Source organism: Tachyglossus aculeatus, chromosome 11 (assembly GCF_015852505.1).
Source record: "Tachyglossus aculeatus isolate mTacAcu1 chromosome 11, mTacAcu1.pri, whole genome shotgun sequence".
NCBI classification, from domain to species: Eukaryota; Metazoa; Chordata; class Mammalia; order Monotremata; family Tachyglossidae; genus Tachyglossus; species Tachyglossus aculeatus.
In genome coordinates, this window is record NC_052076.1 from 71,776,427 (window position 1) to 71,800,653 (window position 24,227).

General features: G+C 48.0%; 1 protein-coding gene across 1 annotated transcript in view; it reads left to right on the top strand.

Moving 5' to 3' along the window:
- Nucleotides 1-24,227, top strand: part of GLB1L2 (galactosidase beta 1 like 2) — a 70,764-nt gene that overhangs the window by 28,070 nt on the left and 18,467 nt on the right. Inside the window, exons 4-8 of the mRNA XM_038754181.1 lie at nt 508-603; nt 3,392-3,500; nt 3,899-3,991; nt 12,944-13,025; nt 23,045-23,109. Of these exons, the coding sequence (XP_038610109.1) occupies nt 508-603; nt 3,392-3,500; nt 3,899-3,991; nt 12,944-13,025; nt 23,045-23,109 (445 nt within the window). The remainder of the gene's footprint in view (nt 1-507; nt 604-3,391; nt 3,501-3,898; nt 3,992-12,943; nt 13,026-23,044; nt 23,110-24,227) is intronic.

Below are 24,227 nucleotides of genomic sequence, written 5' to 3' on the forward strand. Positions count from 1 at the left end.
TGCCTGTCTCAGACTTGTGGATATAATTCCAACCCTGACCCACTCCAGGGTTCATCTGATTCCTCGCCTGGCACTGCCATAATCAGGACATGCTGCTTATGAGCAAGCCCCAAGGCTGGTGCAGCTATCGTAGTCTGCAGGGTGAATGGCTGGGGGAGCCTAAGAGGATTCTGGGGTCCTGGGGGAAAGCAAACTGGGTCAATCCAGTGGCGGTTTTGGGGGGGACGGGACAATAAGTACTGTACCCAGTCCCTTTCTGTCCAGCCCGCCCAGCCCTCTGCAGTGTCTGGAAAGACCCTGAATGAGGGGGAGGGTGTACACCAGTTTTCACTGATCGGTCCATTATTCTCCCTTCTAGTCAGGCCCCTCCACTGACCGCCCTGGTGCAAGGAATGGGGTGGGCAGGGTACTCCCTCAGAAGCCCTCCTTTTTCCTCCCTACCCTGTGCCACAATATACGACCACTTCTGGCTGTAGTGGGCATCAACAACACCATCTTCCTGTCTAGGGCCTTCATCAGGATGGCCGCGGATGTTGGGCTGTGGGTCATCCTGCGTCCGGGCCCTTACATCTGCTCCGAGTGGGATCTCGGGGGCCTGCCCAGGTAAGGACCACTCTTCACCATGTGGGCCCCGGGCTCATCGGGGGTGGTGGGCCCATATTTGGGGAGAGGCTGGCACAGCTGGAGCCCTTGTACCATCCCTCCCACCCCACACTGTCCTGTTGAAATAGTCCAGCCAGATATTAGGTGGTCATCCAACCAAGGCCCACTCCTGTGGCCAACAGTGCCCCTCCAAATTCCTCCCTAAGCACTGGGTCCAGGAGCCAAGCAGAGTATGGGCGCACTGAGGCGGCTTCATCCTATTCCCCTTATCCTCTGGAGAGCTGCTTCTGGCCCTGCTGTAGCTTCTGCTTGTTTTCCTCCTTCTCCTCTTCTTTTTCTTCGTCGTCTTCTCCTTTTCTTCTTCTTCTTCTTCTTCTTCTTCTTCTTCTTCTTCTTCTTCTTCTTCTTCTTCTTCTTCTTCTTCTCCTTCTTCTCCTTCTTCTCCTTCTTCTCCTTCTTCTCCTTCTTCTTCTCCTTCTTCTTCCTCTTCTATTTATTCCTTCTTCTTCCTCTTCTGCTTCTTTCTCCTTCTTCCGTAGCTCAGTGGAAAGAGCACAGGCTTTGGAGTCAGAGGTCAGGGGTTCAAATCCCAGATCCAGCAATTGTCAGCTGTGTGACTTTGGGCAAGTAATTTAACTTCTCTGGGCCTCAGTTACCTCATCTGTAAAATGGGGATTAAGACTGTGAGTCCCCTATGGGAAAACCTAATTACTTTGTAACCTCCCCAGCGCTTAAAACAGTGCTTTGCACATAGTAAGTGCTTAATAAATGCCATCATTATTATTATTCCTCCTCTTCTTTCTCCTCTTCTACTTCTTCCTTCTCTTCTTCTTCTTCTTTTTGTCTTCCTCCTCCTCTTCTTCTTCTTTTTCTTCTTCCTCCTCCTCCTCTTCTTCTTCCTTCCCTCCAAAGGACCTTCCCCCAAGGCCAATCAGCAGATCTACAGCCATGACTTCCCCCTTTGCCACCCCCCGCCTATGAGCCCGGGCTCTCTCCAGCCCCTGCACAAACCTCTCAGATGAATGGATTTGAAGGAGTTGAGACAGCTCATTCGCAGTTGAGTGGGCTGAAGGGAAGGGCTTTAGATCCCAGGTCCTGGCCACCAGAGGAAGAAAGGGATGGGATTAAGACCCCGACATGTTCCCCTGTCTCCTGGCTCACCCCCACCTTGGCACCCGTTGGGGTTGATGCCCAGGAGACAGGTGACCCGGCTTTTAGTCTCACCTCTGCCACTGGCCTGCTGAGTGACCATGGCCAACTTGCTTAATGTCTCCGTGCCTCATTTTTCTCATCTATGTAGTAGGGATAAAATACCAATTCTTAGACTGTGGGCTCTGTGTGGGACAGGGACTATGTCTAACCTGACTGTTTTGTATCTACTCCAGTGTTTAGCACAATGCTGGGCATGATATAATTATTATTAGTTCTCCATCCTTATTGAAAATTATTATTTCTCCATCCATATTGACACCCATTCTCATTACCCTCGCCAGTTGTTCCAGGTGTTTAACTCTCTCTTCAAATCCCTTGTCCCCCCACCTCCCCCAAATGACGTGGCTATCTAGTATATTGAAAAAATCGAAACCATCAGGTGTGATCTCCCTGAAATCTCCCCTGCTACTCTCCAGCCCCTCTCTCCTCCTGCTCCTTCTCCAACTCTCCCATCTTTCCCAGTAGTATCTCAAGAGGGAGATCTCTTGTCTTCTCTCAAAATCCACCCTCCTCTTACTACTCATCCAACCTTATCCCTTTGCACCTTATCAAAACAATTTCCCCCTCCCTTTTCCCCTCCCTGACCACCATCTTCAACTGTTTGCTCTCCAATGGCTTCTTCCCCACTGCTTTCAAACAAGCGCATGTCTCCCCTATCCTAAAAAAACCCCTTCCTTGACCTCACAGCTCCCTTCGATTATTGCCCCATCTCCCCATTGCCCCATCTCCTACAGTTCATCAAGATCTCTGTGTGCAGAGCAGTCTACTAAGGGCTGGGGAGAATGCAGAAGAAGTGGTAGACATGATCCCTGCCCTTCAAGTAGCTTACAATCTAGCAGGGGAGAAAGGCCCTAAAATAAACTGTGGCAAGAAGGAAAAAGGAAGTGCAGAAGTAATGAGGTATGTAAGATATTTCCATAAGTGCTACGGGAGATGGAGAGTATTTGAGTGGTGTGGAAGTTGCAGGGAATAGAAGCTGGGAAGATGAGAGGTGAATTGAGAAGGCCTCCTGGAGGAGTCTTGGTTTCAGAAGGGCTTTGAAGATGGGGCAAGCAGAGATGTGCCAGATATGAAGAGGGAAGGAGTCCCAAGCAAGAGATCAGGGGTGAGAAAACTGAAAATGAGACACAATGAGTAAGTTAGTTTGAAAAAAAAAATGAAGCTTGCAAACTGAGGTGTAATGGGTGAAGAAAGAAACTAAGTAGCTGTGGGGGAGAGCTGATGAGTGCTTTAGTGATGCTGGCCAGAAATTTCTGTTTGACGTGGTTTTGGGTGGACAGCTGTCGGAGGGTTTTGAGGAGTGGGGGAACATGCTGAATGTTTTAGAAAATGTTGCAGAGGAAGAATCTGGTGACCGACTGAATGTGGGGATTGAAAGAAAGGGAAGAGTCAAGGATAATACCCCTGGGGTCTTGCTTCTGCATTTAGGCAGAAAACTCTTGGCCTTCCAGATGGATAGAGGGGTGCTCTGAGGGACCCAGTCACCTTGGGCCCCCTGATTCTTTCCTCTTGTTACTCTCCATTCCCATCTTTTTTTGTGTGTCCTCCGCATGACTTCTTTTCTGTTTTCTCTTAGCTGGTTGCTGCGGGATAAGGACATGCAGCTGAGAACCACCTATAGGGGTTTCACAGATGCTGTGGATCTGTACTTTGACCAGCTGATGGCCAGAGTGGCCCCACTTCAGGTACAGTGCTGTGAGGACACCTGTCTCCCCACACCTCCTTTCCCCACAAAGAGGCAACTCCCGGCTTGCCGGTCTTGGCCTAGCACCCCCACCTTCTCTTTCCTTAAATGCTGCAGATGTGATCCCCACCTCCTTCGTATATGTTCATGTCAGGGTTTGTCCATGTCAGTGATATCTGCCTCCAGTTGTTAGCTCTTAGGCGGGGATGGTCCGTGTCTGTTACAGTGACTTCTTATACTGTGCCTAGCCAGCATTGTATCTAGACTGAATGTTCTGATGAGCTGAGGGCGCACGCGCGTCTGTGTGTGAGCATGACGGTAAATTCATTTAAGCTCATTCCCTACCCTCACCCCACCTGCATAGCCTCGGTCTGACAACCATCTCCTCTCCCCGCTCAGTACAAGCGAGGAGGTCCCATCATTGCTGTGCAAGTGGAAAATGAATATGGATCCTATGGCAAGGACCCGCAGTACATGACTTACATCAAGACGGTAAGAGCACCTCTGCTCTCTGGATTTCTTCCTTCCCGCCTCTCCTCCCCACCACTGAGACCTTCGAAGCTCCATTCCAGCATTTGTCCCATGACACGCAGAGCAGCCCGGGGCATAATGCATGGCCTTGGGCACCTGGGTGCATCTCTCCACTTGGATTTCATCAGGCCATCAATAGGATCAAGGGGAATCAAGACTTGTTCTAAGCTTAAAGGTTTGAGAGAGACCTCAATCGTATTTATTGAGCGCTTCCGGTGTGTAAAGCACTGTACTAAGAGCTCGGGAGAGTACCATACAACAATAAACACATCCCCTGCCTACAACGAGCTTACAGCCTAGAGTAGGGGAGACAGACATTAATATAAATAAATTACAGATCTGTACATCAGTGCTGTGGGGCTGGGAGGGGGGAAGAACCAAGGAAGCAGTCAGGGTGACGCAGAAGGGAGTGGGAGAAAAGGAAAGGGGGGCTTATTCAGGGAAGGCCTTCTAGAGGAGATGTGCCTTCAATAAGGCTTTGAAGCTGGGGAGAGTAATTGCCTGTTGCATTTGAGGAGGGAGGGCGTTCCAGGCCAGAGGCAGGACGGGGATGAGGGGTTGGTGGCGAGCTCCACTTAAGTCTCTACTTCACTGTGCTTCCTGGATTATCTTTGTACAGAAATGTTCTGGGCATGTCACCCCACTCCTCAAAAATCTCTAGTGGTTGCCTCAACCTCCAAATCAAGCAAAAACTCCTCCCTGTTGGCTTCAAAGCTCTCCATCTTCTTGTCCCCTCCTACCTCACCTCCCTTCTCTCCTTCTACGTCCCAGCCCGCACACTCCACTCCTCTGGTGCTAACCTTCTTTCTGTGCCTCAATCTCGCCAGTCCTGCCATCGACCCCTGGCCCACGTCCTACCTCTGTATATTGTGTATATATGTACATATTTATACTTATAATTCTATTTATTTTTTATTAATGATGTGTATATATCTATAATTCTGTGTATTTAAAATGATGCTACTGCTGCCTTTTTACTTGTTTTGATGTCTGTCTCCCCCCTTCTAGACTGAGAGCCCATTGTGGGCAGGGATTGTCTCTATTTGCTGAATTGTACATCCCAAGCGCTTAGTACGCTTAGTACAGTGCTTGCACACAGTAAGCGTTCCATAAATATGATTGAATGAATGAGGTAGACGAGACTGAGGCACAGTTAGAAGGTCAGTATTAGAGGATTGAAGTGTTTGAGCTGGGTTGTAGTAGGAGATTAGTGAGGTGAGATAGGAGGGGGCAGGGTGATGGAGTGCTTTAAATAAAAATAATAATAATAATATGGTGAGGAATTTTTTTTGATGCGGAGATGAGTGGGCAACCACTGTTGTCAAGTGTAATGGGAAAGGTAGTTTGAGGGATGGATTTGGGAAGAAAGATGAGTTCAGTACTGGACATATTGAGCAGGAGGTGTTAGGGGGACATCCAGGTAGAGACGTCTCAGAGGTAGGAACAAAATACAAAGTTGCATAGAAAGGGAAAGGGCAGAGCCAGTGAGGTGGATGTGGGCGTTCTTGTCCGTATACAGATGGAAATGGAAGCCGTGGAAATGGATGAGCTTCCCGGATGGAGAGATTGAGAATACAAGGGAACCAAGAACAGACCCTTAAGGGTCCCCACAGTTAGGAGATAGGGATCTGAGGAAGAGCTGGTGAAAGAGATCAAGAAGGAACAGCCAGAGAGGTAGGAGGAGAAACAAGAGAGAAATGGGTCAAAAGAACCAAGGGTAGAGAGTGTTTCCAGGAGAAGGTGATCTACGGTGTAACAGGCTTCATCCCCCTTCTCTTCTAATCCTCGGTGACTATCCTGGCCCACAACTTAACCTCCTCCATTTCCTGTCTCTACTAAGCCATCAGAGAGCTCTTAGTGCCCCTCCAGCCCCCATCCAGCAGCCTGCTTAACTATGGAAACCGGCCTGTTTGTCAGGTGCAGGTTAGAGGAGTCTGGCAGCCAATGCTAATCATTCCCCAACTACTGCCTTACTCTCCCCCTTTCACCTTCACCTCCCTGGAGGATTGTGTGGCTCATTTAGTTTAAAGCAGTTTAGATGTTAATTTCTTGAGAGCAGGCAAAGGGAAGCTGCTTCAATAAGAGAGCCCCCTTACAGTAGGACTAGGAGCCTTCTGAGTTCCCTCTTTGAGAGTGCTGCATCCTTGTGGGGGAGCGAACGACTCCCTGGGCAGTGGATGGCCAGTTGGATGAGGGATTCCTGGGCTAGGGCATAAAGAACCACAGAGAGTGTCTCTCCAGCCCGGATTTCCATCTGAGTCTGTGACGTCCTGATCCAGATTAACACCGTAGCGTCCATGTATCTTTCTGGATGGTGATGGGAACCAGCAGTCAGGCTGAGGGATAAGGGTAGAAGCTTGGTCCTCTTTGCTAATGCTTCCTACATGAGTGGAATTGAAATGCACACAAATCAGAAAACTTGCAGGGGCTCTGGGAGCCGTAAACTGGCCTCCTCGCACCTGCTGTGGAGAGCTAGGAATAAATTCGAGTCCATGTGGTTCTCCTCCTGTCTTCGATTCCCAACCTTGGGGCTTGAGTTAAGAGGTTCTTGGGAGCCATAACCTGGAAGCTCCCAATCCCCAAATCTAAATTCCCAACGATTCTCCTTGTATTTATGTGGCAGGCACCCCAGATCATCACTGCAGGCCTGGTTCTTACTTATAAACTCCTGAGTAGTGTGTTCCTTTTCGAGTGAAGGTTTCCAAGCCTGATTCAGCATTCTCCTGCATATGCCTGTAATCCACTGGCAATAAATGGGCAGGGTGAATTGGAATCAGTCCTTTCTGCCTTAGAGAGAGCAGTTTCTGTGGAGTGGTGGGGTGGGGAGCGGGGGCGACCGCAAGGAGAGAATTCGAGGAGAGGAAGTGGAGGCAGCAGATGAAAATAATTCACTCGAGTTTGGAAAGGAATAGTATAAGGGAGATGGGGTGATAACTGGAGGGAGCCCTGGGGTCATGGGAGGGTGTTTTTTTAGGACAAGGGACACAGGGGATTAAGACAGTGAGCCCCATGTGGGACAACATGATTACCTTCTATCTACCCCAGAGCTTAGAACAATGTTTGGCACATAGTAAGCACTACTGTGAGCCCGTTGTTGGGTAGGGATTGCCTCTATGTGTTGCCAATTTGTACTTCCCAAGCGCTTAGTACGGTGCTTTGCACATAGTAAGCGCTCAATAAATACGATTGAATGAATGAATGAATGGGCATGCTTGAAAAAAGTGGGGAAGGAACCTGTGCAAAGCGAGTCATTGAAGATGGTGGTCAGGGAGTAAAAAAGTATGTGTGGGGGCAAATGTTTTAATGAGCTGTGAAGGGATGGGGTTGGAGACGCAGGTGGAAGGAGCAGATTTTAAGTAGCGGTGGGAGATCTTCTCTTGAGATACTTCTGGGAAAGATGGGAGAGTTGAAAAGGGCAGGAGGAAATGGGACTGGAGAGGTGCAGGGGAGAGTTAAGGGAGAAAACACCCAATATATTTAATTTTTTCTATGAAAATGGTGGCAAAGCCATTAGGGGCAAGAGATGGGGCCTCAGGAAATGGGGATTGAGGAGTGAATTAAGAGTCTGAGACACCTGGTTTGGACAGTGGGCATGGGAATCAACGAGTGGACCAGTATTGTTGAGAGCACAGTTAAAGCAGGTGTGGATGATTTGGGGAAGTACAAGTTTGTTCTGGTGTCTGGACTTCTGCGAGCAGTGCTGGGAAGCTTGAGCACAAAAGTGAAGGAAGAATACTGTGGAGGCAATCCAGGGTTGTGTTTTGGTCGTATGAGATCGACAGAGGGATGGGAATGACGGAGTTGAGTTGAATGGAGAGGGCAGAATTGAGGGTGTAGGTCTGTGAGACTAGGTTGTGTATGGGGACCAAATTGGGTATGACCACTTTGGAAAATTCGAGAGGGTCTAGAGATTGGAGGTCTCTGTGGGGTAACAGGACAGTTTATGGGGAGGGAGTGTATGGGAGAGAATGCAGGTCAGGAGTTTGGGTGGGAGAGTGGAGTTAGAGATTGTACAGTGACTAGAAATGACGAGATCGAGTGTGCATCTGAGTCAGTGAGGTAGGTTGAAGGAGGAGGTCAGTGGAGTTGAAGTAAGAAGCTCAAGGGAACTGCCCTCTTTCTTGCCAAGCCAATGGCCTCTACTCCACCTTAATCCTCCTTAACCTCTCAGCTCCCTTCGATACTGCGGACCACACCTTTCTCCCGGAAACACTATCTAACCTCAGCTTCACTGACACTGTTCTCTCCTAGTTCTCCTGTCTCTCCAACTGCTCCCTCTCAGTCTCTTTTGAAAGCTCCTCCTCTGCCTCCTGTTCCATAATTGCAGGGGCCCCTCAAAGCTCAGTTCTAAGTCCGCTTCTATGCCCCATCTTCACCCATTCCCTTGGAGAACTCATTTGCTCTCACAGCTGCAGCTCCCATCTCCACATGGGTGATTCCCAAATCTACGTCTCCAGCCCCGACTTCTCTCCTCCTCTGCAATCTTGCATTTCCTCCTTCATGCAGCACGTATTTACTTTGGTGTCCCACTGACACCTCAAAGTTAGCATGTCCAAAACAGAACTCCTCATTGTCCCACCTAAATCCTGCCATCCTCTGGACTGTCCCATCATCATCCTTGTCATCATCGTCAATGGTATTTACTGAGTGCTTACTAAGTGCAGAGCACTGTACTAAATGCTTGGCAGACATATGCGGTTGAGGGTGGAGTGAGTATCAAATGCCCAAAGGTCACAGATCCAAGTGCATAGACAATGCAGAAGGAAGAGGAAACCAGGGAAAGAGGGCTTAATTGGGAAAGCCTCTTGGAGGAGAATGTGAGCTTTAATAATGCTTTGAAGGAGATGAGAGTGGTGTTCTGGCATATGTGGATGTGGAGGGAGTTCCAGTCTAGGGAAAGGGCTTGGGAAAGCATTTGACTGCAAAGGAGACGAGATGGGGTACAGTGAGTAAGCTGGCTCTAGAGGAGTGAAGTGTGAGGGCTGGGCTCCAGTAAGAAATTGGAGAGGTGTGGTAGGAGGGGGAGATCTGATTTAGGGCTTTAAAGCCAATGGTAGAGTCTCTGTTTTTCTGTCACTGAAGATCACACCACCATCTTTCCTGTTTCTCAAGCTCATAACCTTTGTATTATCCTTGACTCATCTCATTCAGTCAAATTTGAGTACTTACTTCGTGCAGAGCACTGTATTAAGCCCTTGGGAGAATACAGTACAGCAGTGAATACAGTGAGCTTCCAGTCTAGAAGGGGAGACAGACATTAATATAAATAAATTAATTGTGGATATGTACGTAAGTGCTGAGGGACTGACGCAGAGCTGAATAAAGGGTGCAAGGGTGACCTAGGAGGGAGTGGGAGAAGTGGAAATAGGGGCTTAGTTGGGGAAGGCCTCTTGGAGGAGTTGTGCTTTTAATAAGGCTTTGAAGGTAGGGAAAGTGATTGATTGTCGGATACGAAGAGGGAGGGTGTACCAGGCCTGAGGCAGAACATGGGTGCGAAATTGGTAGTGAGATGGAGGAGAACAAGGTTCAGTGAGTAGGTTGACAGTAGAAGAGTGAAGTGTGGAACTGGGTTGTCATAGGAAATCAGGGAGGGAAGATAAGAGGGGCAAGATGATCGAGTGTTTTAAAGCCAATGGTAAGGAAGTTTTGCTTGGTGTGGAGGTGGATGGATAACCAATGGAGGTTCTTAAGCGGTGGGGAATATGGACCGGATGGTTTTGTAAAAAAAAAAAAAATGACATGGGCGGCAGAGTGAAGTATGGCTTGGCGAGGGGAGGGGCAGGAGGCAGGGAGGTCAGCAAGGAGGCTGATATGGTAATGAAGGCAGGATAGAAAAAATGCTTGAATTATCATAGTAATAGTTTGGATGGAGAGGAGAGGGCAGATGTTAGCTCTGTTGTGAAGGTCGAACCGACAGGATTTGGTGACAAATTGAATATGAGGGGTGAATGAGAGAAATGAGTCAGGGATAACGGCAAGGATTTGCTGAGGTAGGGGCTTGTGAGGTAGGGAGGATGGTGGTGTTGTCTAATGTGATGGGAAAGACAGGGAGAACAAGGTTTGGTTGGGAAAGTAAGGAGTTCTGTTTTGAACAAGTTAAGTTTGAGGTGTCAGTGGGACATACAAGTAGAGATGTCCTGAAGGCAGGAGACTGTGAGCCCGCTGTTGGGTAGGGACCGTCTCTTTATGTTGCCAACTTGTACTTCCCAAGCGCTTAATACAGTGCTCTGCACACAGTAAGTGCTCAATAAATACGATTGAATGAATGAATGAGTGAAATGTGAGATTGCAGAGAAGGAGAGAGATCAGGGCTGGAGTCGTAGACTTGGGAATCATCCACATAGAGGTGGTCTGTGAAACCATGAACGTGATTGAGTCCTCCAAGGGAGTGGATGTAGATGGAGAATAGAAGGGGACCCAGAACTCAAAATCTCCTCATTTAACCTCCATATTCAGCCTGTCACCAAATCCTGTCCCATTCCATTTTCACAGTATCTCTAGAAACTGCCCTTTCGTCTTAGTACAAACTACTACCATGCTGGTCCAAACTCTTATCGTTATCCCACCTTGACTTACATCAGCCTCCTTGCTGACCTCCCTGCTTCTGGTCTCTCCCCTCTCCAGTCTGTATTTCATTCTGCTGCCCAGATCATTTTTGTGAAAAAAAAGTTCAGTTGGGATCTCCCCACTCCTCAAAAATCCAGTGGTTTTCTGTCCACCTCCACATCCAAGAGAAACTCCTTAGCATCATCTGTAAGGCACTCAGTTGCCTTGCCCTCGCTTCCTTACCTTCCGGATTTCCTACTTGGCATGCACATTTCGCTGCTCCTGATGCCAGCCTACTCACAGAACCTCAGTTTTACCTACTTCACCATGGACCTTTAGCTCATGTTCTCCCTTGCGTGAGAAACTCCCTCCCACTTCGTATCCTACAGACCACCACTCTATCTGCCTTCAGAATCTTCTTAAAAGTGCATCCCACCTAGAGCCCTTCTCTAAGCCCTCATTTCCCCTATTCTCTCACCCTTTTATGCCGCCTGTGTACTCAAATCTGTACCCCTAAAGCATTTGCATTCCCACCCCCCCAACCTGTGTACATATTCATTCAACTGTATTTATTGAGAGCTTACTGTGTGCAAAGCACTGTACTGAGCACTTGGGAGAATACAATATAACAACAAAGTGACACATTCCTGCTCACAATGAGCTCACAATCTAGAGGTGGAGACAGACATCACTATAAACAGATAAACAAATTACAGATATATGCATATGTGCTGTGGGGATGGGAGAGAAAATGAATGAAGGAGCAAGTAAGAGGGGCGCAGAAAGGAGTGGGAGAAGAGGACAAGAGAGTCTAGTCAGGGCAGGCTTCTTGAAGGAGATGTGCCTTCAAGGTTTTGAATTGGGGGAGAGCAGTTGCATATCCTTATACTCTCCCATTACCCCCACGTGTAATTTATATGAATGCCTGTCTGCTCCTGTTAACTGTAAGACTCCTGAGGGAAGGGTTCCTGTCTACTAATTCTATTGTATTGAACTCTCCTAAGTGCTTAATAGAATATTCCACACAAAGTGCTCAATACATACCACTGACTGACTCTGATGGCAAAGGGACTCGCATCAGAATGTGTAAGCCAGCATCCATGGAAGACCCTCTCTGAGCCAGGGTAGTAAGCAAACTCCAGGCGATTTGGGTTTAAAGCCAAGTTGCCAACTCCTAGGGAGCTAGCTACTGGGACCTCTCAGCTGCACCTAAGTGTGTTGGCAACACTCAGCCAGCGTCCCAACAAGACCACAACTTCTGTTCACAACTGGAGATCCCTAAGCCAGGACGGTCTGGTTGGGGAGCATCGTGACCTGGATTTGGAAATGTAAAGGACAGCCAAGCGGCAAACCGCAGCTGCCTCTTCAGCTGTGTCCGGAGCCAGAGCTATTTGGGTCTTTAATTACCCCGTTGACATGGCAGAATGGTGCTGATGCCAAGGCTGCAATTTCCTGGCTCCCTGGCAGAGATGGGCCTTGGATTTTAACCCTGTGCTTCACTTCCTCTTACTCTTCCTCCTCCCCATGGCTTTCCCAGCCTCTCTAGCCCCCATCTTGTGGAGGGAGCACCCCGAGGGCAGTGGGATCTGCTGGTGGCACTTGATTGAGGGAAGTCAATCAGTCAAATCATATTTATCGAGCGCTTACTGCATGTAGAGCAGTGTACTGAGTGTCTGGGAGAGTACAGTATAACAGTAAACAGACACATTCCCTATCCACAACAAACATAGTGTAGAGGGGGAGACAGACATTAATATAAGCAGCGTGATATAAGCACGTAATACAAGCAGAGAAGCAGCATGGCTCAGTGGAAAGAACGCAGGCTTGGGCAGAGGTCATGGGTTCTAATCCTGGCTCTGCCACTTGTCAGCTGTGTGACTTTGGGCAAGTCATTTAACATCTCTGTGCCTCAGTTACCTCATCTGGAAAATGGGGATTAAGACTGTAAGGCCCATGTGGGACAACCTGATTACCTTGTATCTCCCCCGGCGCTTAGAACAGTGCTTGGCACATAGTAAATGCTTAACAAATACCAAAATTATTATTGTTATTATTCTAAATAAATTGCAGTTATGTATGTAAGCTGTGGGGCTGGGAGGAGGGGTGAATAAAGGGAGCAAGTCAGGGCGACACAAACGGGAGTGGGAGAAGAGGAGAGGAGGGCTTAGACAGGGAAGGCCTCTTGGAGGAGATGTGCCTTCAGTAAGGCTTTGAAGGCAGGGAGAGTCCTTTGGCAGGCAGAAAACACCTTGCTTAGAAGCTGCATAGCAAAGGAGTCAACCAAAATGTCATGGTGCTGGTTTTCAAGCTCTAATGCCAAGTAGTTCTTGACATTTAACTTCCAGGTTGTCATTGTTTTCCCTGTAGGCTCTGCTGGACAGGGGGATTGTGGAACTGCTCATGACTTCTGACAACAAGGATGGGCTGAGTGGGGGCTTTGTGGAAGGAGGTAAGGAGAAGAATGCTGGGGTGGAAGGCCCCTGTTTCCAGGCTTGTTCCCTTCGAAAAAGGCTCAGACAGAACAAAAGATCACAGGACTGGAAGTCTGGAAACTAAGTGTCCACATTCTAAGCCTGACTCTGCTACTTGCTTTCTGTGTGGCCTTAAGAAATTCACTTGAATTCTCTGTGCCTCAGTCTCCCCATCTGCAAAATACCAGTTCCCCCTTTCCCTGTATTTAGCTCTGATGGGACAGAGACTGCATCTGATATGGTTGTATTGTATCTAATTAAGCACTTGGCACACAGTAAGTGCTTAACAAGTAGATCAGCCAGTCAGTCATATTTAGTGTGTTTACTGTGTGCAGAGAACTGTATTAAGCGTTTGGGAGAATACAATATAATAATATAACAAATACATTCCCTGCCCACAACGAGCTTACCGTTCAGAGTTATTGTCATTGTTATTAGACTTGGGTTATTCTCGTCCATCTGCTCTTCCCGTCGTCTGTTATGTCAGTCAGAGCTCCAGAAATTGTGGATTCAGACACATTACTCATTGTCTGAGTTAGGTACCCTGGAGTCCGGCTGTTGATGCTTTCTGCCCTCACCATGTTACATGATAATGGGAGGCACCGGTGCTCTCTGTCTCTGACCCGTTTCCCCCAGAGATGACAGCTCAGTCTGTGGCTGATGTCCATCAACTCTGATTATTGCCACTGACAGAGGGGAGGAGCTGTGCCTATCTCTCTCTCTCGCTCGCTTGCTCCTCCCCCCGGGCCCTCCCTGTGCTGAGAGGGAAAGGCAGTTTGGGCAGGCCGAAAAGGGACAAGTCCCCAAGTATATGCAGGCTGGTGAGAGCTGAGGTAGCCAATTTGAGGGAGGAAGTGCAGGAGAATGTTGAGAGGTGGGCAGGGTTTTGAACAAGCTGCAGAAAATTCCCAAATTGTGGCTTATTGAGGTGATTATCTAGAGTTGGGTTGGAGCCCTTTGGGTCATGTGGTGTTCGGCTCTCCCTAGGGCTTGCTGCTGTTTTCTGTAATGCTTCCCTTTCCCCACGCATCGGCATTTGTGTTCAGCTAGGTCTGGTGACTGTGCCCCTCATTTCTTCAGCCTGTTGGGCTTCAGTGTTAGTCTGCTTTCTGGACAGCCATTCTTGGTGAGCCGCTGCTCTCAGGCCCTAGACATTGGCCAAACACCTAGGCAAACCCATTCCTGGTCTGGGGGTTGTGGTGGGCCTTCATGCAGTAGCCTTCCTCCTCTTCCCACTGGAGCAACTAGTGCTCTGGACCCCTTTGGGTGACCTTTACTATCACTGTAGACAATACCACTATCCTCCCTATCTCACAAGCCCGTAACCTTCGTGTTGTCCTCAGCTGATCTCTTTCATTCCCACCCACCTATTCAATAAGTCACCAAATCCTGTTGGCTGCACTGTCACAACATTGCCAAAATCTACCCTTTTCTCTCCATCCAAATTGTACCGTGTTAATAATAATAATAATAATAATGATGACATTTATTAAGCGCTTACTATGTACAAAGCACTATTCTAAGCACTGGGGAGGTTACAAGGTGATCAGGTCGTTCCACGGGGGGCTCACAGTCTTCATCCCCGTTTTACAGATGAGGTAACTGAGGCCCAGAGTAGTTAAGTGACTTGCCCAAAGTCACACAGCTGACAAGTGGCGGAGTTGGGATTTGAACCCGTGACCTCTGACTCCAAAGCCCGGGCTCTTTCCACTGAGCCACGCTGCTTGCGTTAATCCAAACGCTTATCCTTGACTATTACGTCTGCCTCCTCGCTGACCTCCCCGCGTCTTGTTTCTCCCCACTTCAAACAATATTTCACTCTGCAGCAAGGATCATTTTTCCGCAAAAATGTTCTCAGTCCATGTCTCCCCACTCCTGAAGAAACTCCAGTTGCTGCCCATTCTCCTCTACATCAAACAGAATATCCTTACCATCAACTTTAAAGCACTCAATCAGCTGGCCCCATCGTACCTCACCTCACTGATCACCTACTAGTAATGATAATAATAATGATGGCGTTTATTAAGCGCTTACTATGTGCAAAGCACTGTTCTAAGCACTGGGGAGGTTACAAGGTGATCAGGTTGTCCCACATAGGGCTCACAGTCTTCATCCCCATTTTCCAGGTGAGGTAACTGAGGCACAGAGAAGTTAAGTGACTTGCCCAAAGTCACACAGCTGACAAGTCGCGGAGCTGGGATTTGAACCACAGCCCAGCCCACACACTGCGCTCCCTTAGCGCCAGCTTACTCACTGTGCCTCAGTTTCCTCTATCTCGCTGCTGCCCCGTTTCCCAGATCGTCCCTCTAGCCTAGAACTCCCTCCCCGGCCATGTTTGCCAGACTACCACTCTCCCCACCTTCAAAGCATTATTAAAGTCACATCTCCAAGACACTTTCCCTGATTAAACCCACTTTCCCCCGGCTCTCTCTCCCTTCTGCATTGTCTTTGCATTTGGATCAGTGATCTTTGGTATTTGCCCCAACTCCACTCCAATTAGATATATAAACTATTTATTTTAATGTCTGTCTCCCCCTCTAGACTGTAAGCTTGTTATGGACAGGGAGCATGTGTGCTAATTCTGTTGTATTTCACGCTCCCAAATGCTTAGTCAGTGGTTTGCTCAATAAATACTACTGATTGATTGATTGTGGGGCTGGGTAGCACTGATGAGGAAAGTCCCAGTTGGCTGTTCAAGAAGAAGCTGAGGGTAATCCCTGTGGATCAGACTCCTTGGGAAAAGGCAGCAACACACAGCTCTTTGTTTTGTTTTGTTTTTAGACTCCTTGGGAAAAGGCAGCAACACACAGCCCTTTGTTTTGTTTTGTTTTTTAAAGTATTTGTTAAGCCCTTACTATGTGCCAGGCATTGTACTAAGCGCTGGGGAAGATACAAGCTAATCAGGTTGGACAGAGTCCATATCCCTCATTCATTCATTCAGTCGTATTGAGCGCTTACTGTGTGCAGAGCACTGTACTAAGCACTTGGGAAGTACAAGTTGGCAACATATAGCGACGGTCCCTACCCAACAGTGGGCTCACAGTCTTGGGGCTTACAATCTTAATCCCCATTTTACAGATGAAGTAACTGAGGCCCAGAGAAGTGAAGTGACTCACCCAAGGTTACACAGCAGACAAGAGGCAGAGCTGGCTTAGAACCCAGGTCCTTTTGACTCCCAGGACTGTGCTCTATCCATTAGGCCAAACGGCTTCTCTGTCCACAAGCTCCAGAGTCAGGGATCTCTGGGACACTGCTAGCCAGGGCTGAAGGTAAGGCAGAGCTGTCCAGAACGGAGCACCGGTCAAACTCTAAGTGAGTGTTCCAGCCTGGATTCTCTCAAAACGTTCATTCATTCAATCGTATTTATTGAGCGCTTACTGTGTGCAGAGCACTGTACTAAGGGCTTGGGAAGTACAAGTTGGCAACATATAGAGACGGTCCCTACCCAACAGTGGGCTCACAGTCTAGCAGGGACTGTGACCCCCTTTGTCTTTCGTTTGGCTTTACAACTCTCCCCTTTGTTCCAGTTTGAGGCCATTTTTGCACTCATCCAAGCTGCCATCAGGGAGTCTTCTTGGAGGCAACGCAAGGGGACGTGAGATCCCAGTATTCCTGGGTTTCCTTTTCCACTAGCGTTGCTTGGAATTCCATCTCCATTGTTTTCTTTTCCAAAGTAGCAGGTTCCCACTTCGCCCACAAGGGGTCACTCTTTTCCCATCCCTGCATTCATTCATTCATTCATTCAATCGTATTTATTGAGCGCTTACTGTGTGCAGAGCACTGTACTAAGCGCTTAGGAAGTACAAGTCGACAACATATAGAGACGGGCCCTACCCAATAACGGGCTCACAGTCTAGAATGGGGAGAGAGACAGACAACAAAACAAAACACGTAGACAGGTGTCAAAATCTGTCAGAACTAATAGAATTAAAGCTATATGCACATCATTAACAAAATAAATAGAATAGTAAATATGTACAAGTAAAATAAATAGAGTAATCAATCTGTACAAATATATATACAAGTGCTGTGGGGAGGGGAAGGAGGTAGGGCGGGGGGGGTTGGGGAGGGGGAGAGGGAAAAGGGGGCTCAGTCTGGGAAGGCCTCCTGGAGGAGGTGAGCTCTCAGTAGGGCTTTGAAGAAAGGAAGAGAGCTAGCTTGGAGTGTGTGTGGAGGGAGGGCGTTCCAGACCAGGGGAAGGACGTGGGCCAGGGGTTGACGGCGGGACAGGCGAGAATGAGGTACAGTGAGGAGGTTAGCGGCAGAGGAGTGGAGGGTGCGGGCTGGGCTGGAGAAGGAGAGAAGGGAGGTGAGGTAGGAGGGGGCGAGGGGATGGACAGCCTTGAAGCCAAAAGTAAGGAGTTTTTGCTTGATTTGTAGGTTGACAGGCAGCCACTCCCAGCTCTTGATCTGGGCTAGCTTCTCTCTTGTACTCTTCGGGGCATTCTGTTTTGATATCAGTCTTCCTCTTAGGTGTCATAACAATCGACTCATTAGCATCAGCCCATCTAGGAATCAGGAGCCCAGCACACTGCAGAGTGAAACAGGGACTATGGGAACATAGAGATTAGAAAAAGCAAATGGAAACAGGTGGTTTCTCTGGAAAAGAGCATTTAGGGAGATGAGAGGAGTCCAGTCTCTCCCATCCTTCCCTGGCAGGAGAACCATTCAAAGTGGGGATCTGGAGGGTGTTTTTTCTGCTTTTGAAGTCAGGAGTGGCCAGTTCTCCATTGTTAAGGGCACAGATGTTAATGCCTTTGGTGCTGTCTGTTTGAGAGGAACCTCGGAAACTCACGTCCTCTCATTTCTGCCCACAGGCCCCCTGTGGCCACTCAGCCTCTGGATGTCAGGTATCAAGATGGTCAATAAAACTGCCTTTTTTGAGCACTTACTGGGTACCCGGACCTGTCTAGGATCTGCAGGGGTGTATTCTTAGGGGGAGGTTATAAAAAACTATCAGGGTGTGGTCTGTGCTGAAGAGAAGTTTACCATTCAGATGGGATAGATACACAAATATACGAAGCATACATAAAGACCAAGTGTAGGGAACCGGCCTGAACACCACAAGATTCACAGTTTTTAACCCTTCTACTGAAGCCATTATATCCATGTGGACAGGGGATTCTGAGAAAAAACTGATGTACAGTCAACAGTCTCTTCCCCTCTACTCTGTGCTAAGATATTTGGGGTTTTCCATGCCTGCTACTGTTTTCCATTCTGTCTTATAATATCACGATCTTCTTGAAGTGTGCTCAGAAAGAGCCCCTCTGGGTTCCCAATTGCTGGTCAACTCTCTGATTTTTATCTCCTAACATCTCACTCCTTTTAGCTAGCGGTGACTGATAGATGGAACAAACACACAATTTAAAGAGATAATTTTAAGAGAAAGCAGGAATCAGACCAGAATCAGATAGTCTGGGAAGGGGGAGGTTTATTAGAGTCTCCCCCTGGACAGGGCTGAGAACTCTTTGGGATAATAATACTAATTGTGGTACGTTTTAAATGTTTACTCTGTGCCAAGCATTGCCCTAAGTACTGGTGTAGATACAGGATAATCAGGTTGGACAGAGTCTCTGTCCCACATGGGACTCAAAGTCTAAGTGAAAGGGAGAAGAGGTACTGAATCCCAATTTTACAGATGAGGAAACTGAGGTACTGAGAAGTGAAGTCACTTGCCCAAGGTCACTCAGCAGGTAAGTGGTAGAGATGGGATTGGACCTCAGACCTTCTGACCCCCGGGCCTGTGCTCTTTCCACTAGGCTATTCTGCCCCTCACTTAGCAATAACTTAGACATAAGATTCAACAAAAAGGTGATTTTGCTCCTTCACTTGAAGGGCGCAATAGTGCCTTGAGGCTCCAGAAGGGCATAAAAGTAATAATAATGGTAATAATAATAATAAGTAACTAATGATATTTGTTAAGCACTTACAAGGCCTAGTGGAAAGACTACAGGACTAAGAGTCTGAAGACCTGAGTTCTAATCCCAGCTTTGCCACTTATTTGCTGTGTGACCTTGGGCAATCAATGGTATTTTTTGAGCGCTTACTTTGTGCAAGGCACTTGACTAAGTTGTTGGAAGGGTTCAATATAATAAAGTTGTTAGATGCAGTCCCTGCTCGCAAGGAGCTTACAGTCTAGAGGGTGAGACAGACATTACAGTAAATTACAGATAGAGGAAATGGCGGGAAGTAAGGATATCTACCAAAGTGCTGTGGGGCAGAGGTTGGGGTGAATTGCAAAGGCGATGCAGAAGGGAGGGCGAATAGGGGAAATAAAGGACGTAGGGGAGGTCCTTGGGAGGGGATGTGATTTTAGGAGGGTTTGGAAGGTGGGGAGAGTGGGGGTCTGTCAGATACGAAGAGGCAGGGAGTTCCAGACCAGAAGAAGAATGTGTCCGAGAGGTCAGAGGCAAGACAGACAAAATTGCGGGACAGTGAGTAGATAGGTATTAGAGTAGCGCAGTGTATGGACTGGGCTGAAGAAGGAGATCGCTGGGGTGAGATCTATCGTAGGGGGAGAACTCACTGGGTGCTTTAAAGCTGATGGTAAGGAGTTTCTGTTAGATGTGGAGGTGGATGGGCAACTACTGGAGGTTTCTGACGAGTGGGGAGACAGGAACTGAGCACTATTTTAGAAAAATAATCTGGGCCACAGAGTGAAGGGAGGACTGACGTGGGGAGAGGCAGCAGCCAGGGTGGTCGAGGAGGAGGCAGATGCAGTAGTCTGGGCAGGATGTGATAAGTGCTTGGCAATTTAGATGATAATAATAATAATAATGGCATTTATTAAGCGCTTACTATGTGCAAAGCACTGTTCTAAGCACTGAGGAGGTTACAAGGTGATCAGGTTGTCCCACAGGGGTCTCACAGTCCCCATTTTACAGATGAGGTAACTGAGGCACAGAGAAGTTAAGTGGCTTGCCCAAAGTCGCACAGCTGACAAGTGGCAGAGCCGGGATTTGAACCCATGACCTCTGACTCCAAAGCCCGTGCTCTTTCCCCTGAGCCACGCTGCTTCTCATGATGAGGAGATGAGATGATGAGGATAGGGCAAATTCCAGAGATGTTGTGAAGGTAGAACAGGAGAGGATTTGGTGATGGATTGAATACTGGGGTTAATGAGAGAGAAGAGTCCAAGGTGTTGCATATGTTACAGACATGTGAGACAGGATGGTAGTGGTGTCTACAGGGATGAAAAAGTCATGGAAGGACCGGTTTTGGGTGGGAAGATGAGGAGTTCTGTTTAGGACATGTTAATTTTGAGGTACCCATGGGACTGTGTCCAACCCGATTTGCTTGTATTCACCCCAGCACTTAGTACAGGGCCTGGCATATAATAAGTGCTTAACTGATACAGTAATTATATTTATTGTTAGTATTGGTACATCCAAGTAGGAATGTCCTAAAGGCAGGAGGAAGTGTGAGACTGCAGAGGATGAGAGAGATCAGGGATAGAGAGGTACATTTTTGCACCATCTGCATAGAGATGGTAGTTGCAGCCGTGGGAGCAGAGTTCTCCCAAGGAGTGGGTGTAGATGGAGAATAGAAGGGGACCCAGAACTGAGTCCCCCACAATTAGAGGGTGGGAGGTAGAGGAGAAGCCTGAAAAGGAGTGGGCAGAGAGATGAGAAGACCAGGAAAAGTCTTTTAACTTCTCTGAGCCTCAGTTTCCTCATCTCTTAAATGAGTATTAAATACCTTAAACTGTGAATACCATATAAGCAAGGACTGTACCTGAATTTGATAAGCACTGGGATAGATACAGTGTTTGGCATGTAGTAAACTAGTCAGGGACCATGTCTGCTAATTCTGTTGTACTCTCCCAAGTGCTTAGTACAATGATCTGCACATACTAAGCGCTCAATAAATACAATTGACTGGTATAATAAACATAACAGCAGTAATAGTAGTGTGCTACGTACTGGATTAATGCAGGGCAATTGGATCAGACACCATCCCTGTTCCACAAGAAGGAGGAAGAACAGATATTTAATCCTGATTTTACAAATTTGGAAACTGAGGCACAGAAAAGTTAAAATAATAATATTTAAGTGCTTACGATGTATCAGGCACTGTAGTAAGTGCTGGGGTGGATACAAACAAACGAAGGAGGACACAGTCCTTACCCCTTGTGGAGCTCACATTCTCAATCCCCATTTTCCAGATGAGGCCCGGAGAAGTGAAGTGACTTGCCCCAGGTCACACAGCAGACAAGCAGCAGAGCCGGGAGTAGAACCCATGGCATTCCAACTCCCAGGCCCATGCTCTATCCACTTCATCATGCTGCTTTTTTTAAAAGGCACAGAGAGGTCCAAGGCCACACCGCAGACAGATGGCAGAGCTGGGATTAGAAGCCGGGTCTACCGACTCGCAGTCCTGTATTTTTTCCGTGAGGCCACACTGCTTCACACAAGAAGGCACGGGATCATACAAAGGCAGCCTCTGGGAAATTACTGCTGCAGAAGTCAGGGCTGGGTCCCCTGGCCCTCAGAAGAGTCAGGGCAGCCTGGCTGGTTTCGATGGGACTGGAACCTCCTTTCCAGCCCAGCAGGTCTAACCAGCCGATCATCAAGCCTGAAATCCAGGGACCATCTTAGGTGAGATGGGGAGCGTGGATACCCCCTCCACTGGTTGTTTTCCCAACAGGGCTGGGGAAGAGGCATAACATCTAAGGAATGAGGGGAGAGCCAAGCAACTGAACAAAATGGCAGCCAGGACACATATAGTTCGCAATGGCAAGTCAGCCACAAGTGTATGACTGCATCGGCAGGGCGTTCCTGGCCTTACTTCAGCAGAACTGGTGTGGGGAGGTGTCACTTTAACCATATTCCGACCCAAGTAGGCCTCTGGGGGTTGATTGGGGTTGATAGCCATGTCCCTTCCTTCTCTCCCTCCTTCCCTCCCTCCCCCCACATCATTTGACTCTTCTCACTCTCCTGAGGGGGCTGAAACTTTAGACACCTGCAGCCTAAGTGAAGGTGAATCCTCATGGGGTTTCTCAGGGCATCGTGTAACCCCCTAGAAGCAAACCTGCAGAAGTGAGGAGGGGACTCCTGCTGGAACTGCAGACAGAAGGATGTGGAGCTGTCCAGTCCTGTCTGTGTGCTCTTTTTCTTCCCCCTCCCACAGTCCCACAGTCAGCTTCAGGGCATTCATTCAACTCTCCCCACTACTTATTCTTGTTCCTCTCCCATTACAGCCCAGCCCCACGTACAGCCCCCTCCATTACAGCTCTTTAATGCCAATCAGTTCACTGGACCTCACTCTTGTCCCTGTCACCGCCAACCCCTTGTTCTCATCCGCCTGGCACTTCCTTTACATTCACATCGGGCAGACCACCACTCTCCCCATCCTCAGAGCCTTTCTGAAATCATTTCTCCTCCAGGAGTCTCCTCCCTGACTAATCTTTCATCTCCCTACCCTACTTTCCCCCTCCCCTCACTTCGTCTCTGCACTTGGATTCCTCATTCCCTAAACATAAGCAAGGCCTAGTGGAGAGATCATGGCCTGGGAATCAAAGGACTTCGGTTCTAATCCAGGTTCTGACATTTGGCTGTTGTGTGATCTTGTGCAAGGCACTTAACTTCTCTGGGCCTACGTTTCCTCATCTGTAAAATGGGAATTCAATACCTGATTTCCCTCCTACTTAGACTGTGATCCCTATATGGGGCAGAAACTGTATCTGGCCTGATTAACGTGTATCTAACCCAGGGTTTAGAACAGTGCTTGACGGATGATAATAAGCACTTAATAAATGCCATTTTTTTTAAAAAAAAAGCACTTATAAAGGTATCTTTAAACTCTGTTGCTTCCCCTTAACCTGTAACTTATTTTAGTGTCTCTCTCCCCAGCTAGATGGTAAATTTTTTGAAGGCAGGGACTGTGTCTAGTACCTCGACTGCATTCTCCCGAACATTTAGGTCAGAGTAAGCACCCAATAAATGTTATTGATTGATGCAAGATCTTGAGTGATATATCCCCTCCTTTCTCTTCACAGCTCTGGCTACCATTAATTTCCAGAAGTTGCAGATGGCGATCTTTAACTATCTCCATTCAATCCAGGTGAGAGAGAGAGGGAGAGAAGGGGAGAGAGAGAGAGTGTGTCTGTCTGTTTTGGAAGACGGGGCGGGCAGGGCAGGCAATGTCCAAACCACCTAGCTCTTAGTGTTTGGGCATTTTGCTGTTCATTTCCTGCCATCAATGGGACAGTTACAGTGAGCAATCATATGGCTCCTCCCTCTCTCTTCTGGTCCCACATTGACCACAGGCGTAGTCCTTAGACCCCATGAGTCATGAGCCTGAGACACTGTAGAAATTCCTGGGAGGGTTAGGTGACTTGAAGGGGTGGGCCTCCTGGGTTCAGTTATCCCCTGGGTCACTTGGCATATTTCTTCCCTTCTCCAAAGCCTGAAGTCATCTGTACAGAAGGTGGGCACTCAATCTATTTCTTGACTCTTTGGGACGGTGGAGTTGGGAAAACTGCTTTAAGATCTTTAGAAAATGGTCGTGTCCTAGTGCCCTTTGGTGCCCCTTGGGGAGATAAAATACGAGCCTGGATTGACCATTGGTCTGACCCAAGACGCACTTGTCACTTGGTTCCCAGACAGCTCATTTACCAGGCTCCAGTCCCCTCAGAGGGGTGTGCCGCCTCGTCAATCATTATGTCTGGGGCTGTGGAGCGGCTCAGGGGACAAAACAGCAGTGGGAAGAAAAGTGGTTTTTCCACCCATTCCACTGAGGGACTCGGCCTCTCTCTGGGGATCAGGACCTTTGTCCTACAGACAATAGAGACAGTGCTGTCCCAGCCAGGGTCCCTAAAGACCAATCGTATCTCCACCGCTGACCCATGTGGAACAGGATTTACCCTCTGCTTAGCCTCTGAGCCTGTCTTGAAAGGTTAATTGTAGTTAGCTATCTTGGAAAGACAGGAAATCAGATCCAGGCAAGCATGAGAGAGAGAGAAGGTTCTCTGGACTTGCACTATATATCTGAGGGATTAAGGGGAATTTACAGTTAAATCCTCTGCCTATTGATTTTCTCCTTGAAAGTCAGTGAATATCTTCTAAATGGAGAGAAGTAGCCCTAGCCAGAGCCCTATCTGTGTGCTCAGGTGGAGGTTTTTGGGTTTTTTTGTTGTTGTTGTTGTTTTGTTTTGTTTTTTATGGTATTTACCAAGCACT